Genomic DNA, 14838 nt, shown 5'->3' with positions numbered 1-14838 from the left:
TGAATGTACTAATATGATGCACTCAAACAGGAACCGGTGGTCACAGTCCATGTGCCCACCAACTCACACATACCACATATGAAATGCGGAATGACATAGAATATAGTCCAATGTATGTTAAGAAAGGTTTATAAAATAAGAATGGTGATCAAGATTTACATTACATAACACACTAACTTATCTAAACAACTAATCTAAAAAGCAAAACCTATCTAAACTAACTAATCTTACACTAACGAACTTAACTCCATTAACCTAAGCTAAACTATGATCACGCAGACAAGTAGACATCATCCCCCCACCCCCCCTTAAGACATCAATGCACAATAGACATACACATACTTAAACTACACATTTACTAACTATAACACCATACTAAAACAAATATATATATTTTTTTCAATTTTTTTTTTTTTTCCATAAACATTAACACACATAACATTACCCCCCACCCCTAAAAGTATTTAAAAAACCCCTATGATAAAAACCTTAAAACTACATTTACATCTAAAAACCTATCTCAACTAACTATGCCTACATATACTACAAAATCTACAATCACTAACAAAATGATACTTACAAAATAATAATATTAACAAACACAATAACTGTAAACCATATTTCTGTTAGCCCCTAGATTTGGCTAATCAAATATTCCAGTCTCTGGTGGACCGTGTCCAATTTCTCCTCCAACTTCTCGATTTGCCTGTCCATGGAATCAAGTCTGGACATCAGGGTGTCCATTGCCTGCTCCGGTATGGCCTGTGGAGCAGACGATCCAGAGGCTGCTCCACTGGGGACAACAGCGGCTGATGAGGTCGATGGGGCCACGGGAGGGGGAGGATGCTGTTGTGGCTGCATGCCATCCCTTGAGGCGGGGTCGGTGGTCCACGTGTCGGTAGCCCGCTGCTTCTCATACTGGCGGGAGGTCCAGCGGAAGCCCTTTGCCACGGAGAGGATGTGTAGATATCGGGCCTTCCTTATGCGGAAAGCCCGCTCATCCTCTGCATTCATGTTATCTGTATGAAAAGGTGGACATGTGTCAGTTCACCAGAACATGCCGGACATTAAATCATAGGAAATGCATGCTGTCAGGTGTAATGTAAAACACATTTGGGCAAATCATCTTTTCCATTTGTTGCCCACACACACCAATACATAAGTACTGATTTAGCTCGGCACATACTGTGCAGTCAACTGAATGTCATGGTTGCATGGTAATCCTTGGCACACTTGACATAGTAACTAATTAATGATGAGCCATATGAATGTAAGAACCAGTCAACAGGCATCACGACATGTGATCATTTCCCCACAAAAATGACATCTGGCTCGCCTTGTATCAGTCATGGAGTCATGTGGACATGAATCTGCAATGGGCGCTAGGTTCTGACAGTGTCACAGTCTGTCATGGAAGAAGAACTCCTTCCCTTGCATATTTACCACTAGCCCGTTCATTTCACACTCCAACAGAGGAATGCACTGAAGTGGCAATTGCATATTGGAACACAGAGATGTGCTTGCTGTCTACACACCAAGGAGACTCATAATTCATAACAATACTAAAATTGGATGGCATGCAGCATGCCATGTAGTACTAGCAGGGTGCAAATAACGTCAGCTTGGCGTTCACAGCATACATGCTACAAGCACTTACATGTAGCCCATGGTTTTTGTGGTTATTGTCCAATCTCCAAAACACAGTAACAAATCTACCATATCTTGCAGCAACTCAGTCATCATGACAAAGGATCAAGGATGCGTCACAGCATCATGACATAAGTCTTATGTTGTCATGAATGTGAATACAACACTATCAGACAGGATGTGCCACACTTGTGTGTTGAATTACGTTCGTAGTGTCACCTACCCTGTGCACTAAAGCACGTCACAGCAATGTCAACATCATCCCTTATCTGTTCCATGGGAAAAAAGGGACAATCACGTACTACATTTCCAAGGGTCACACCAGAAGGACACATGACTAGCTGTTGAAGTGTGTGGACTGCAGAAATGCTCACCTGCAGTCCATGCATTAACTGCTAATGCAACCATGCTGGGCCGGGTCATCCTGGCCATCGGCCAACTCATTGATTGTGCCATACACATCCAATCATCTGTGGGACACACATTGTAAGTCCTGTACCAACATTAATTGTGAAAGTGGGTCTGTGATACGTCTAGACATGAGATGAGGCTGTCAGCAAAATAATCAAATAGGAGGCTGATTCCTGTCCCAAAAACAAATGGCTGTGGACTACAAATTTCTAAAAGCCACCCTAGGCTTGAAATATTCCGTGTGGAATTCCATGAGGACGAACCACGCATGGGCTCCCATCTGTTGTGTTACACGTAGGAAAAGTCAATGCATGGACACTACACCCGCTTTGGTACACATATATTGACATCATCCTGGAAACTGATTGGATTGAATAAGCATTTTCACTACATTATGGAAGACATGCATACTTGACACATAGCTTTGCTCTTATTCTGTGCATATGGTACATAGTGTCATCTATACTCCGTTGTAGGAATATTGCATACCTATCCAAGGTGGGTGGGTCCACGAGCACAATGGAACCACATGAGAAATGTGATGACCGACAGATTGAATGCCAACTACATGACTCACAGACATATTGATGTGCAGCTTGCAAGGCATATCCACAGGAATTTTCCATACATTACAAATTGACCTTTTCATTGACCCAGCACAAGGCGAAACGCATTCAAATACAGCATATGCTATACACAGTACGCAAACACCCCATCCAACTCGTGGACACAATCCATACATCTTCCACGGATGTTGCCTTCCTGGGGGAGACATGTCTGAAGGCCTCCTCCATGCCCGACGTTGCCATAGCCATTCTGGACGGCTACAAGAACACTGGCAGGGACCGCAACAACGGAGTAGGAGGTGGACTTGGCATTGTCATGGTCAACCACAAAACCCTCTGGGCCTCACACATCAATGACCACACCCTCAGCACCGCCAAACTCATGCACTTGAAGAGCCACACATACCACAACCCCATTCTCAGAGGAACCCTCGTCTACAGAACCCCTGGACCCTGGCCTCAATTCTGTGACACCATTGCCAATTGGTTCTGCACGCATGACTACATCCTCCTGGTACACCTGAACCTCCACCTCAAGAACCACAAACACAACAACTCCTCCACCCTGGTAGTCAACCTCGGACTCAGTCAGCTCGTCAAAACGCACACCCACTCCACCAGACGCACGCTTGACCAAGATCCTCGGCTACCTCCCATGTCCCTTTCAGCAACACCACCAAACTGGACTGGCCATTGGTGCATCCACTACACCTTCAAGACAAATCACCACACCCCAACACATTCAACACATCACATGCAGCAGCCAGATCAAAGACAACAATGAACAGCTTGACAACACCCTTGCCCAGAGCCCACACGCCAACCCAAACTACACTGACTGCGCCACATGCAAATGCAGGCAATTGAACAATGACTGCCACAACACTGTCACCCCGATCACAGAACCCTCCAACAGACACATTGACAAGAAGGCTGCCTGGTTCACTGTGGACATACGGCCCTCCATACACACATGCCAGAAAGTACATAAAACATTGCACCCCAAACAGACACCAGACAGTATGTGGCCCACAAGAACGGCATCCTCAGACACCATCACCTCATCTGAACTGCTACAAGGGCCACCACCAAGGACTGCATAGACAACAGCGCCCCCAATAACAATGAGATTTTCAACATCATTAAGGTACCCTCCAACCCTGGCTCCAAGACCAATGACATCCCACAACTGCAAGACCTGTGATACACCCTTGCCACACTCTTCCATTGCAATATTGCAGACATCCACAACAGCTACCACAACCCGTACACCTTGACAGGCACCAACACCTCAGACACCCCGGCCACCATCCACACTGACCCCCCTGCTCACCTGGAGCAATGTGAAGGACAACATCAAAATGAGGTACACCATCCACTCCATCTCACCATCTGACACATTTGCGCACCACATGTGCAGCAAAGCTAGCCCCACCATCGCAACCCATCTCCTCAAGGCCATCAACATCTCCTTCGAGAGTGCGAGCTTCCCAGCAAATTTTGATGCACGCCGAGATCAACGCCTCACTCCAGGAATCCAAGGTGGATGCAAGAGGCCTCAAGAACTTCCAGACAATTTCCCTGCTCCCATTCCTGCTAAAGGGCATGCACAAGATTGCAAACAAACAACTGACCGGCTACCTCGAGGAGTACACCATCCTGGACCTGTCACACTCCGACATCTGCAGGAATCCCAGTATTGACAATGGCCTCATTGCCGACACCAATGGCATCTGGCCCCTGATGTACAATGATGAAAGGGCGCCACACATCCGCCATGACCTCTCAGCCGCCTTCAACAATGTCTGTCAACGCACCCTACGCACATGCCTCAAACACGCAGGAATCCAAAGCAAGGCTCTGGAGTGGACCACCTCCTTCCTCTCTGGCAGCAGCCAGAGCCTCCGCCTACCCTCATTCTGCTCCTAAGCCTCAAAGATCATCAGCGGCAGGACACAAAGATCATCCCTCTGCACAACATTGTTCATCATCTCCATGGGCACGCTTGCACACGTTGCACAACTGCACCACCTCCACATCATCTCCTACGCTGACAACACACAGCTGATCCTTTCCCTCACCAAGGACAACCTCAACACCAAAACCAACATCCACAAAGGAATGACTGCCGTTGACGAGTGGATGACGAACAAATGACTGAAGCCAAACTCACCCAAGACGGGGGTCCTCTTCTTTGGATCCACCCCCTCAGCCAGGGACAACTCCTGGTGGACAACTACACTGAGAGCAGCACCGGCAGACACCAACCATGCAAGCAACCTGGGGGTCAACCTCGAATCAACACTCACCATGACCAGGCAGGTCAACGTCGTCTCATCCGCCAGCTACAACACCTTCCGCATGCTCAGCAAGATGTACAAGTGGATCCCCACTGCAACCAGTAGAAGCTTCACCCTTGGCCTCGTCTGCATCAGGCTGCACCATTGACATGCAGACAATGTGGGAGCCACTGCCAAACTCCGTAAACGTCCGCAACACATACAGAACGCTTCTGCACACATTGTGCACAACTTCTCTTGCCACAGCCACATCACACCCCATCTGGGATCCCTGCATTGGCTCACCGTCAACAAGAGGATCGCCTGCAAGCTTCTCACCCATGCACACAGAGCACTCCCCCACACCGGTCAAACATACCTCAACAGGATAATCACCGTCTACTACCAGAATTGCCAGTGCCCTTTCAGTGACCTTGCCCTTGCCACTGTCCCCCACATCCAAAGACCTACCAGCGGCAGGAGTTTGTACTGCCAACATGCCGCAAAGACCTGGAACACCCTCCTACAGCTGAGCCTGGTCCTCCTTGCCTTCATGAGGGCACTCAGGAACAGGCTGTTCGGACAATAGCAGCACACCTCCCCCCGTGCATAGAGACCCTCACGTGTGAGTAGAGCAATCTACAAAAGTAATGATTGATTGATTGATTAATAAGTCTGACTGCTATTTCTATGGCTCATCCATATACAAATGTTTTGGGGCTAGGGATGTTGATGGTAATTGCACTGACAATGTTTCCATAGCATGATACATTGGCTAATTAATGCAAGGATGACATTAAACTGTCACTACAATATACTTGAACTTCTCCAAATTGTTCACGGACGTGAAGGATCAAATGTCATTTTTTGGGATGAGCGCACACTTATATGACACATGAATCATTGATTTGCGGTACGCGTGCACTGTTGCTAATGTACCAGCAGGCCATATATGTAGTAAGTATGGAGTGGCCGAGACCGTGAAGGTTGACTAGGAGTGCAACCTGATGATAGGATGTGTGAATTGTATCCTTGGACCTATTTGGTTACGTGTGCGTATTTTCAGAATCATGGCTGGCGTCGCAAATGTTGAAAGGAAGGAGATGATATCAAAGAATCGAGGTGAACATAGCAAAACTTCTTGCCACGTAGTGTGTTCAAGAATATGAACTTTGGACATTTGTCCATGTATGTGTTAGCATAAGATGGTGCACCCAGGACACCCATGGAAGTTGTGTTTAACTGTATGCACAGATTCTCATTCCAGTTACAATTGCTATTGTGTACACAGATTTTAAATTGTCGTGGAATTCAACATTTAGATGCATTCAAATGTGCAATTCAAATTGTAAGACCATTCCATGCTTCAACTCCATTGCCATGTGGTATGTATGTCAAAATTGCCACACATCAATGGTGCCCAAAATTAAACTTCAACTAAATTCATCATTGACTGTCTTCAGGCTTCATGAGACATCCATTATATCATCTACATAAATTGTCACACTCTTGTTATTGTTCTTGTGCAACTCATTTTGATCACTCAGAAGTTCTGGTGTGCTACAGCTTGCTTCCATAGCGTCATGTCCATTTCCATAGTGCTTGGAACAATTGGAATGTAGATTGTAATCCTCGTGATAGTCATGGGTTTTTTTCTATTTCATTTGTTACATTCACCAGTGGTGAGGGGAGCACGGTGTATTCACATGCCATACTAGTGTTCATCTACATATCTGATCACAGGTGTGCTACCTTTTTATTCGTTATTCTTTTCTCAACACAGTATACCCCTGATGAAGGGACACAGCCTCACAAATTTGCATTGGGTGTCACAGTGATCTCTTTTCTCACATGAAATATGAAATGTGGATCAGCTTGGCTTGTTCATGGTAACAATCGTACAGCACGACCTTGCATGCATACTGAACATAATCTGTTGTCTATCTGGCCTTGCTAATTTTTGTAATAAAAAATATTTTTAACATGTAGGCGCATTCATTTTCTGTGCAGGTCTGAGTCCTAGTCACCTTTCATGCTCTAGGGCAATCAGTGCACTGACGTGAAGAGCCATGTGACAAGCATGGACACTGAGCATGGCCACTTATTGGCTGGTTGTTCTCTGTGTCACCACATTGAATCAATATTGAGAGGCATGTCAAGCCATGTACATCCATAGACCAGCTGACTCTGACCTTGCACCCCCACTGCAACCCTGAAATCACGCCCTGTACAACAATTGGTGAATGCTACATCCCCAACATGTAGTGAGCACTGTGCCCAGCATGCACTCCTCTCCATCTGGCAGGGTTCAGATGCTGTTTTATCAACTTGGCTTCGGCTACTCCAGTCCCAGTGGCAATGGCCACTCCATTTTGCCTTGTGGATAGTGGCAAGGAGTGTCGGACAGTGTTGTGGCTTCTGATCTGTCCACACATGTCCACACGTAGTACAACGGTCACAACATGTTACATCATGTTGTTTGGAATTTGGATGCAAAAGATAAGTCCTGACTGCAGCAGGAAGTTGTGAATGTACCATAGTTGCACTCATACACAGTTTTGCTTCCATCCTCGCACTTGATACACATCAAATTATATGAACATGGATACTCACTGGTGGCATTTGGGTCTTCAAAGCTGTCGACCTCCCCCTGTGTATATGGCCGTGGGCCACCTACAAGAAGAGTAACAGAAGTACAAATTGGTATAGAATCACATCATATGTACATGCAAATTTAGACCAAAACATTATTTAGCGTGACACATGCATGGAAATAACAGGACGTGTCACTCCTTTTACATTGAGTGCAGCCATATTTTTCCTAACACACATGGACAGTGGAAACACTGGATTGCTTCCACATCAATGTTCACTGAGTGTGGAACACACATGTGTGCCATCCCTGTGATTTCGCACATGCATCAACAGATTCAACACACATGCCCTTATGCAGACACTGTTGCTGACTGCTGTAAGGATTGCTGTTTTAAAAACGTGTTTATGCACATGCACATGTGTAAGCATTTATTAGCCACAGACTCTGACAACGCTTCTTCGACTCTCAACATTCCCACAGCATGTAAAGCTCTATCATGTTCACTGATTGCACACTGATATGATCTTGCAGATGACTGTTGCATAGTGGCTCACACATGACTAGGGTTACATTTGGCTGCCTGCTTTACACTCCGTTCGGGATGCTGATTCACCTGAAGTGCATCCACCCTGACGTATACAGCATTCAAGGTGTACATCCATGATACATTCAAGCGAACATGTAGTTTGATGCATGTACACACTGCAGATGCACAGTATCGGACCATCAGCCAAAGCCATCTTTACCCAGCAACAAGCCCAAACTCAATCATTGGACATGCATATACACAATCCATCAGCTCAAACTTGGATCACTTTGTATGGACTGTGACAGACTTGTGACATAGCTCAACTCACATCTTGACTACAGACGTGCCAACAGGTTAGCAAAATGCATTGACAAGCTTGTAGACATCACACAGTAGCAACTGGCCACAAGGCACAGCCACAAGGACGGTGGCAACATCAACACATCCACCACACCAAGACCTCATACCCCATGGCCTGACCGTTCTGACGTACACCTCCTGTCAACCATACAGCTGCATCCATATGAAACAATTAGCACCCCACACAGAAATTACAGATTCTTGACAAGTAACAACTCTGATGAGCCACAAACCAAAATGCCAACAACACCTTGCACTACACAAGCTTGGTTCTCAATGGACCACACAGATGGTTATCGTAATGTCTAGATGATTTTGCTACAGTCTCCAACACAGACACACAGCAGCACAGGAAGTCAACACGGATCGCATACAGACCACATCATTAGTGAGACACATGCAGACACCATTTTGCAACAATGAAGGACGGGGACGCTAGGACACCATAAATCCCCTTGATAAGGATCCAAAGCAAGGACACCATCTCAACAATCCACACACACATCAAGATTTTACAAGGGCAAATGACTCACCCAATCAATCCTCAGCAACTCCAGAAATGCTACACTAAGAATCCACTTCACGAGTTACATTGGCAGAGCTAGCATTGTGCATGCGGACATGTCCCCCTCACAGGATCACTACAACAAGCGCTGCTCATATTTCCACACAGTTGTCATGTGCCTCCAGGATCATTGACATTTTCAGACACAGGTCAATGTAAACATATATCTTCATGCAAAACCTGCTACCCCTCCATCTCATCTTTGACAACATTGAGCACCACAGACAGCGCATCTACCATGATACTCATCCTTTGATGATCACAAATGTACCCCTGTCACCAACCTCTCCTACCAATCTGGCACACACGTCACTCCAGCATTCAGCGTTTACAATGAAGCTGGGTGTGTAATAGTGAGCTTATGCACCTTAAGTGGACTAGCGCATGCTTACGACCCACATGCAATGAGCTGACAACAAACATCCTGCGCAGACCACACCGTGCACCTCTCCTTTTCAAATGTATGTAACAGACTCTGCAACTGCAGCTGGATTGCGACCCTCACATGTGAGTAGGCTAATCCTGATGATGATGCCTGCTTGATTCATCTATTGATGCCGCATGCTTACATACGCAACCAGAGTCATGTATATCGTGACATATGCACAGGGTATGGACTGAAATACAAGATAGTGCAGGAATGATGCAACCCCAGACCTTTGTCTGCACCACACTGTTTGAAATTCCAAGCAATGGAATACAACATTGACATTTTAAATATTCCTTGTTCCAACAGTACTTCACTATATTCTACATCCTGGTGGTGCTGATTCATGCTTAACATTGACAATGAACTGCAAATCCAGCAAGCGTGTTTTACCATGCACTTGTGAATATGCAAAATTTGCACTCAGTTTTTTAAAAGGCTTGCTATGTTGCATGTTGTTAGATGTGGATGTTCACACACAACACCCATAGCCACTGATGCATGACCAGACTTACAGAGTGGCAATTAACTGGGAAACCATCAGGATGGCACTCCACCCTAAGGCTGGCCTACTGTGTCTCGAAAAAGGGACTATTTAATCATTTCATTTATCATTGCTCAATGCATGCTGCATTTGATTACACACATTGGAGGAGAGAATCATGACATTTGTGACCTTGGGGTGTGTTGGACCTGTCAGCCCTAGGGTGGTCCCCCCTTCTATTTGTGATCGTGCCTAATTTTTGTCCACCATCATTTTTGTGTTGGACTACGTCTCCGGGCGCCTTTTCATTGCCAATCAGTGTTAAGGTGCAGGTGCTCCCTTCTCCCAAGATGGCTGCCACAGACCCCTGCTACTGCAGAGTGGTCTTTCATAGTAGCACCCTAGCTGCCAGGAGCTGGCTGGGACCCCACAACAATGTTGCGACACCAGCCCGCCTTTTGTCCCATGGGTAGAATGGGGGAGCTCCTGGAATGTGCTGGAACCTTCTAGGAGGGAGGTGGCGTTTTACTTTGGCCGCCTTGGCTAGAGGTCACCTGACCTAGGGCTACTTAAGTGAGGAAGGGTACTTTTTGTGGTGAGTTGGCCAGTGGGGTACAGCAGAGCTGGAGAATCCACGCAGGAGTGTAGGCGGTTGGGCCTAGCCAGGGACTTATGCCTCTGAGAGTGACAGGATTTAGGTGCTGCCTCTTAAGTGAGTGAGGGACCCTGTGAAACCCTCTGATCTTGCACAGCAGTAGGAGGACCAAAAGAACCTCTGCCCAGCCTGACTAGGAAGGACCTAGTCGTTAACTCCATCCCTACCCCCCTGTAACAGAACCCCCTTAAGGGCGCCAGAGCCATCTGCGCCAACAAGACTTCATCTAACACCTGAGAACAGTAACTGAATGCTGAGACTGCGTGTCCTGACTGACCCCCGAAACCCTATGCAAAGCAGATTGAAGAACCACCGGGGATCGACCAGGTACTAGCACTGTGACCCCTGCGCTCCCTGACCTGGCCTGGGTCCCTCGGCAGCGTGCTCCGCTGAGCGCGGAGCTCCCCTCCTTAATTTCAGCCCCCCCCTGTGGCGTGGAAGCAAGCGCGCTCACCGCAGCGGGCGGAAGGCCGGAAGAAGTGCCCTTCAGTGTCACGAGGCCCGTTGAGAAGCCCGGGGACCCGTTGCTGCCGTCGCAGCTGTGCAAGAAGGTGCGCCAGGCCGAGGACCAGTTCCCACATCGCCAATGGAGCGGACGCCATCCGATGTCAAGAGCAAGGTAAGCCCGGATGCTGTGATTGACACCGGTGCGCCCCCTGATGTTTGGGAGCCGCACCACACCCTGAGCCCGGGTTTCCTCTCCTTGGGAGTCTCCCTGGTCACCACAACTGAGAGACCCCGCCAAGGGATCCTTTCCTTGTGCCCCCCGTGACTGTACTGAAGCGTGGTGCCCTACAAACTGCACCGGAGCCCGAGAGACTCGCTCCGCAAGTCCGGTGCGCTCCCTGCTACTAGCTCCGTGTGTATAGATTCACTGTTACTGATTACGAGTAGCACTATGCTCTTCATGTTCCCTTCTGAAGTGCTGAATGTCATTGCTTACGAGTTGCACTCTGTTATTCATGTTCCGTTCTGAAGTATTCCTTGCTAATGATTCCGAATGGCGCTCGGTTTGAAATGCTCCAGTCTGAAGTATTCCTTGCGAATGATGACGATAGGGCTCAGTTTCAAATGCTCCGTTATGACAAATGCATGGCTATTGATTACGAGCAGCGCTCTGTGTTAAATGCTCCGTTCCAAAGTGTTCCCTGTTGGCAACTACGAGCAGCGCTCTGGTCTAGATGCCCCGTTCTGAAGTAGTCATTGCCAGTTAATCACGAGTAGCACTCTGTGGAAATAGGCGCTGTTCTGAGGTATTCACCGCTCAGCGCGTAAAGCGCGGGAATCGCCACTGAGGTGCTACAGATAACCAAAGTAGCGGTGTGCCCACGAGTTCTGCCCTGGGTCCCTGCACGCCCTAGGAGTGGCGCTACAGTCCCCAAACCCTACCCTGAGAAGTGAGATACACTAGGGTGGCCTAGAGCCTTTAGAAACCTACTGGTGCATGACGTGCTGGTGAATATGGGGCGGGTGAATCCACTGCTAATCTAAGTGAAGCTTGCATTGATATCTGAGGAACTGCATTTACATCTCATGAATTGCATTTATATCGCATGAACTGCATTTACATCTCATGATTTGCATTTATATCACATGAACTGCATTTATCTCGAACTACTTGGATAAACTTGAATTATTTGCATGAACCTTTACAGTGTGGCGTACCTTATTGTGTGTGTTCCCCATTCCATGCGAGGTGCGTGTTGTATGGTTGCTTTACACACAGGCCTTTGGGTGCCCAGCCGCTCGTGTCACGTTACCGCCCTTAGGGACTGGAGACCCCGGTTTCCTACAGGGTGCATGAAGGTGTCCCTTCATGAACAGACACTACTGCCCCACGACGCAGGCAGCCATGTACATGTTAGCAAGTTTGCCTGCACCTGCACATGGTGGCAGTTTGTGTACCAGCACAGGGCTTGGCACCGTGATTACACATCATGGGGCAGATTTATGTTTGACTTGCGCCTCATTTACGCCGCCGTTGCGTCACTTTTGTGACGCAGCAGCGGCGCAAATCCTGCGCCATGGTGCGGGGTATTTACAACGTGACGCATCTGGGAGATGCGTCACGTTGTAAAGCCCTGCGCCACATGTAGGCGTTCCAGGGCAGGTGTGGGCGTTCCGGCGCAGGAACGCCTCCTAAAAGTGGCTGAGTGAAATCGACAAGATTTCACTCAGTCACTTTTCCAGCCATGCTGCGTCACATCCCTGCGCCTGCTTGAAGCAGGCGTAAGGATTGACGCAGCATTTTAGGGATAGGGGCACCCAGAGCCTTGCTGGAGCTGCGTCGCGGTTGCAAAGCAACTCCAGCAATGCACCATCCATACGACGGCAGATGCGTCACGCATCTGCCCATCCGAGTGCCACGGTGCGCCGCATCATGAATGCGGCGCATCAATGGTGGCGCACGAGTGGGCAGATGCGTGGCAACTCCTCTGGCGCATCTCTGCTGATTAGCAGAGATGCGCCAGACGTCATGAATCTGCCCCTTTGTATCCAAATCATCCTCCCCCTTGTTCACAGCATGACTATGAAAAATCAATTTATTTAACTGGTGCATGTGTCTGTGTGAATAGAGAAAATTTCTATGTCAACATCATATATATTGGGGCCGATTGAGGTTTCCTGGCGCATCCCTGCAAATCAGCAAGGATGCGCCAGGAGAGATGGGTCACACAAGTTTACCCTTGCGCCACCCATGATGCGCAGCATTTGCAATGCGGCGCATCATGGCGCAGGAATAAACAGATGCGTGACGCATTCGATGGCGTAAGGTTGCAGCAGTGCTTAAGTTGTGTTGCAAGCGCAACGCAACTCCAGCACTGTTCCAACCTGCCCATCCCTAACATGGTCTGTCAAGCCTTACGCCTGCTTCAAGCAGGTGCAGGGTTTTGATGCCTCATTGTCGGAAAAGTGAGTCAGTCACATATTATAGATTTGACTGAGTCACTTTTCCGAGGGTTATTTCCGCCGTTACACCCACCCTGCATACATTAAACCTGACGCAGGTTTAATGTAGCGCAGAGCTTTACAGCGTGACACATCTCCATTGATGCGTCACGATGTGAATAGGGCGCAAACTGGCACAGGGTTTACACCACCGCTGCGTCACAAAAGTGACGCTACGGCGGCATCAAAGGGGCACAAGTCCCTCAGAAATCTGCCCCATGGTTTCCAACATATGTGTCTGTGGCCACAGAACAGTCTTTTGTATTGCATGCGCTCATATGTAAATCCAAACAGACCATTGCAACGCCAATTGATTGGTCATACGATTTGTGCAGAGGGAGATATGGCATAGATTAGCACCTCTGAAGAGAATATATGAGTGACAAGAAACATTGACTTACCAACTGGACCACCAACTTCCAGGCCAAGATGATCGAGCAGGTCAGCCTCCCTGCTGATGACGTCCTGCCAGCGGTGCTTTATCTGGTGGGTTGTCCGCTGGATCTGGAATAGACGCCCCAGATGTTGCTGCACAGTGGTCCACCGGCGCTTGCGCCCTGCTGTGTCATACCCCTGACTGACCCTGCCCCCCATGCTGATCATCCGGGGCAGGTAGTGGAATATTAGCCATATCATCCCGCCAAACTGTCGATCGGTCAAATTTCGAGACCTTCCCGACATGATTTGTGATGACGTAAAGGAAACTTAATAAAATCGACAAAGGAAACTTATTTAAGATTGACCTAATATGTACAATAAAATAACCCACCCCTATATGAAGCCTTAAAACTAACTACCCCAATCGACAAACACCCCACAATACTAATGTTACAGACACACACAAGACTCACAAATCACTAAAGACATAAAAACACACCTCAAAAGACACAGGGGACAGACAAAAGACACTTTGAAAGGCAAATCAGGACACCACAGACTCCAAACAACTCCACCAGCAAGCACACACCGAAAGCAAGTAAGGGAAAGTGAAAGTAACTGTGCACTTCCTGGTTTGGGAGGTTCTGGAATCATTGCATCATTTCCTGCTTCGATGCGACACGTTTTGACGTTTTGCGTCACGCTTCCGTTGATGCGTAGATTGTCACTTATTGCAGTTAGGCTCAGGTATGCATGCGTGACGCTTATTTGTTTTGCGTGTTGCATCATGAATTAATAATTACGAAGCGTGACATAAGTCACAGTGCGTCGCGCATTATTGGGATGCTACTGGTTTGTGTGCATTTGCGAGACTTTCCTGTAGATGCGATACTTTACGTGTAAAAGCGTCACTTTTCATGTTGTTATTGCTGCAGAATGTAAAAATTATCCACGCTTTGCTACTTGCGACACTTTACATAGAGATGCAACAC

The 14838-nt window shown here is 47.6% G+C and overlaps 1 protein-coding gene across 1 annotated transcript; it reads right to left on the bottom strand.

Moving 5' to 3' along the window:
• Positions 1-633: 633 nt before the first annotated feature.
• LOC146830884 (uncharacterized) lies at positions 634-14149 on the bottom strand. Its single transcript, XM_085603806.1, has 3 exons — positions 13870-14149; positions 7517-7576; positions 634-1019 (listed from the first exon to the last, which is right to left on the bottom strand). Exons 1-3 carry the CDS (start codon positions 14147-14149, stop codon positions 634-636), a joined length of 726 nt encoding a protein of 241 aa, XP_085459932.1.
• Between the last annotated feature and the right edge of the window lie 689 nt (positions 14150-14838).

Source organism: Triturus cristatus, chromosome 5_1 (assembly GCF_964204655.1).
Source record: "Triturus cristatus chromosome 5_1, aTriCri1.1, whole genome shotgun sequence".
NCBI lineage: Eukaryota > Metazoa > Chordata > Amphibia > Caudata > Salamandridae > Triturus > Triturus cristatus.
This window is presented reverse-complemented; position numbering and strand designations above follow the sequence as displayed.

Bases quoted from the DNA above. Each gene is read 5' to 3' on its own strand.
- LOC146830884 (XM_085603806.1), bottom strand. From the start codon at position 14,149: ATGTCGGGAAGGTCTCGAAATTTGACCGATCGACAGTTTGGCGGGATG. The intron at 7,577-13,869 runs GTAAGTCAATGT...CTCTTCTTGTAG, and splicing joins GGAAGTTGGTGGTCCAGTTG to GTGGCCCACGGCCATATACA. The intron at 1,020-7,516 runs GTGAGTATCCAT...CTTTTCATACAG, and splicing joins TGAAGACCCAAATGCCACCA to ATAACATGAATGCAGAGGAT.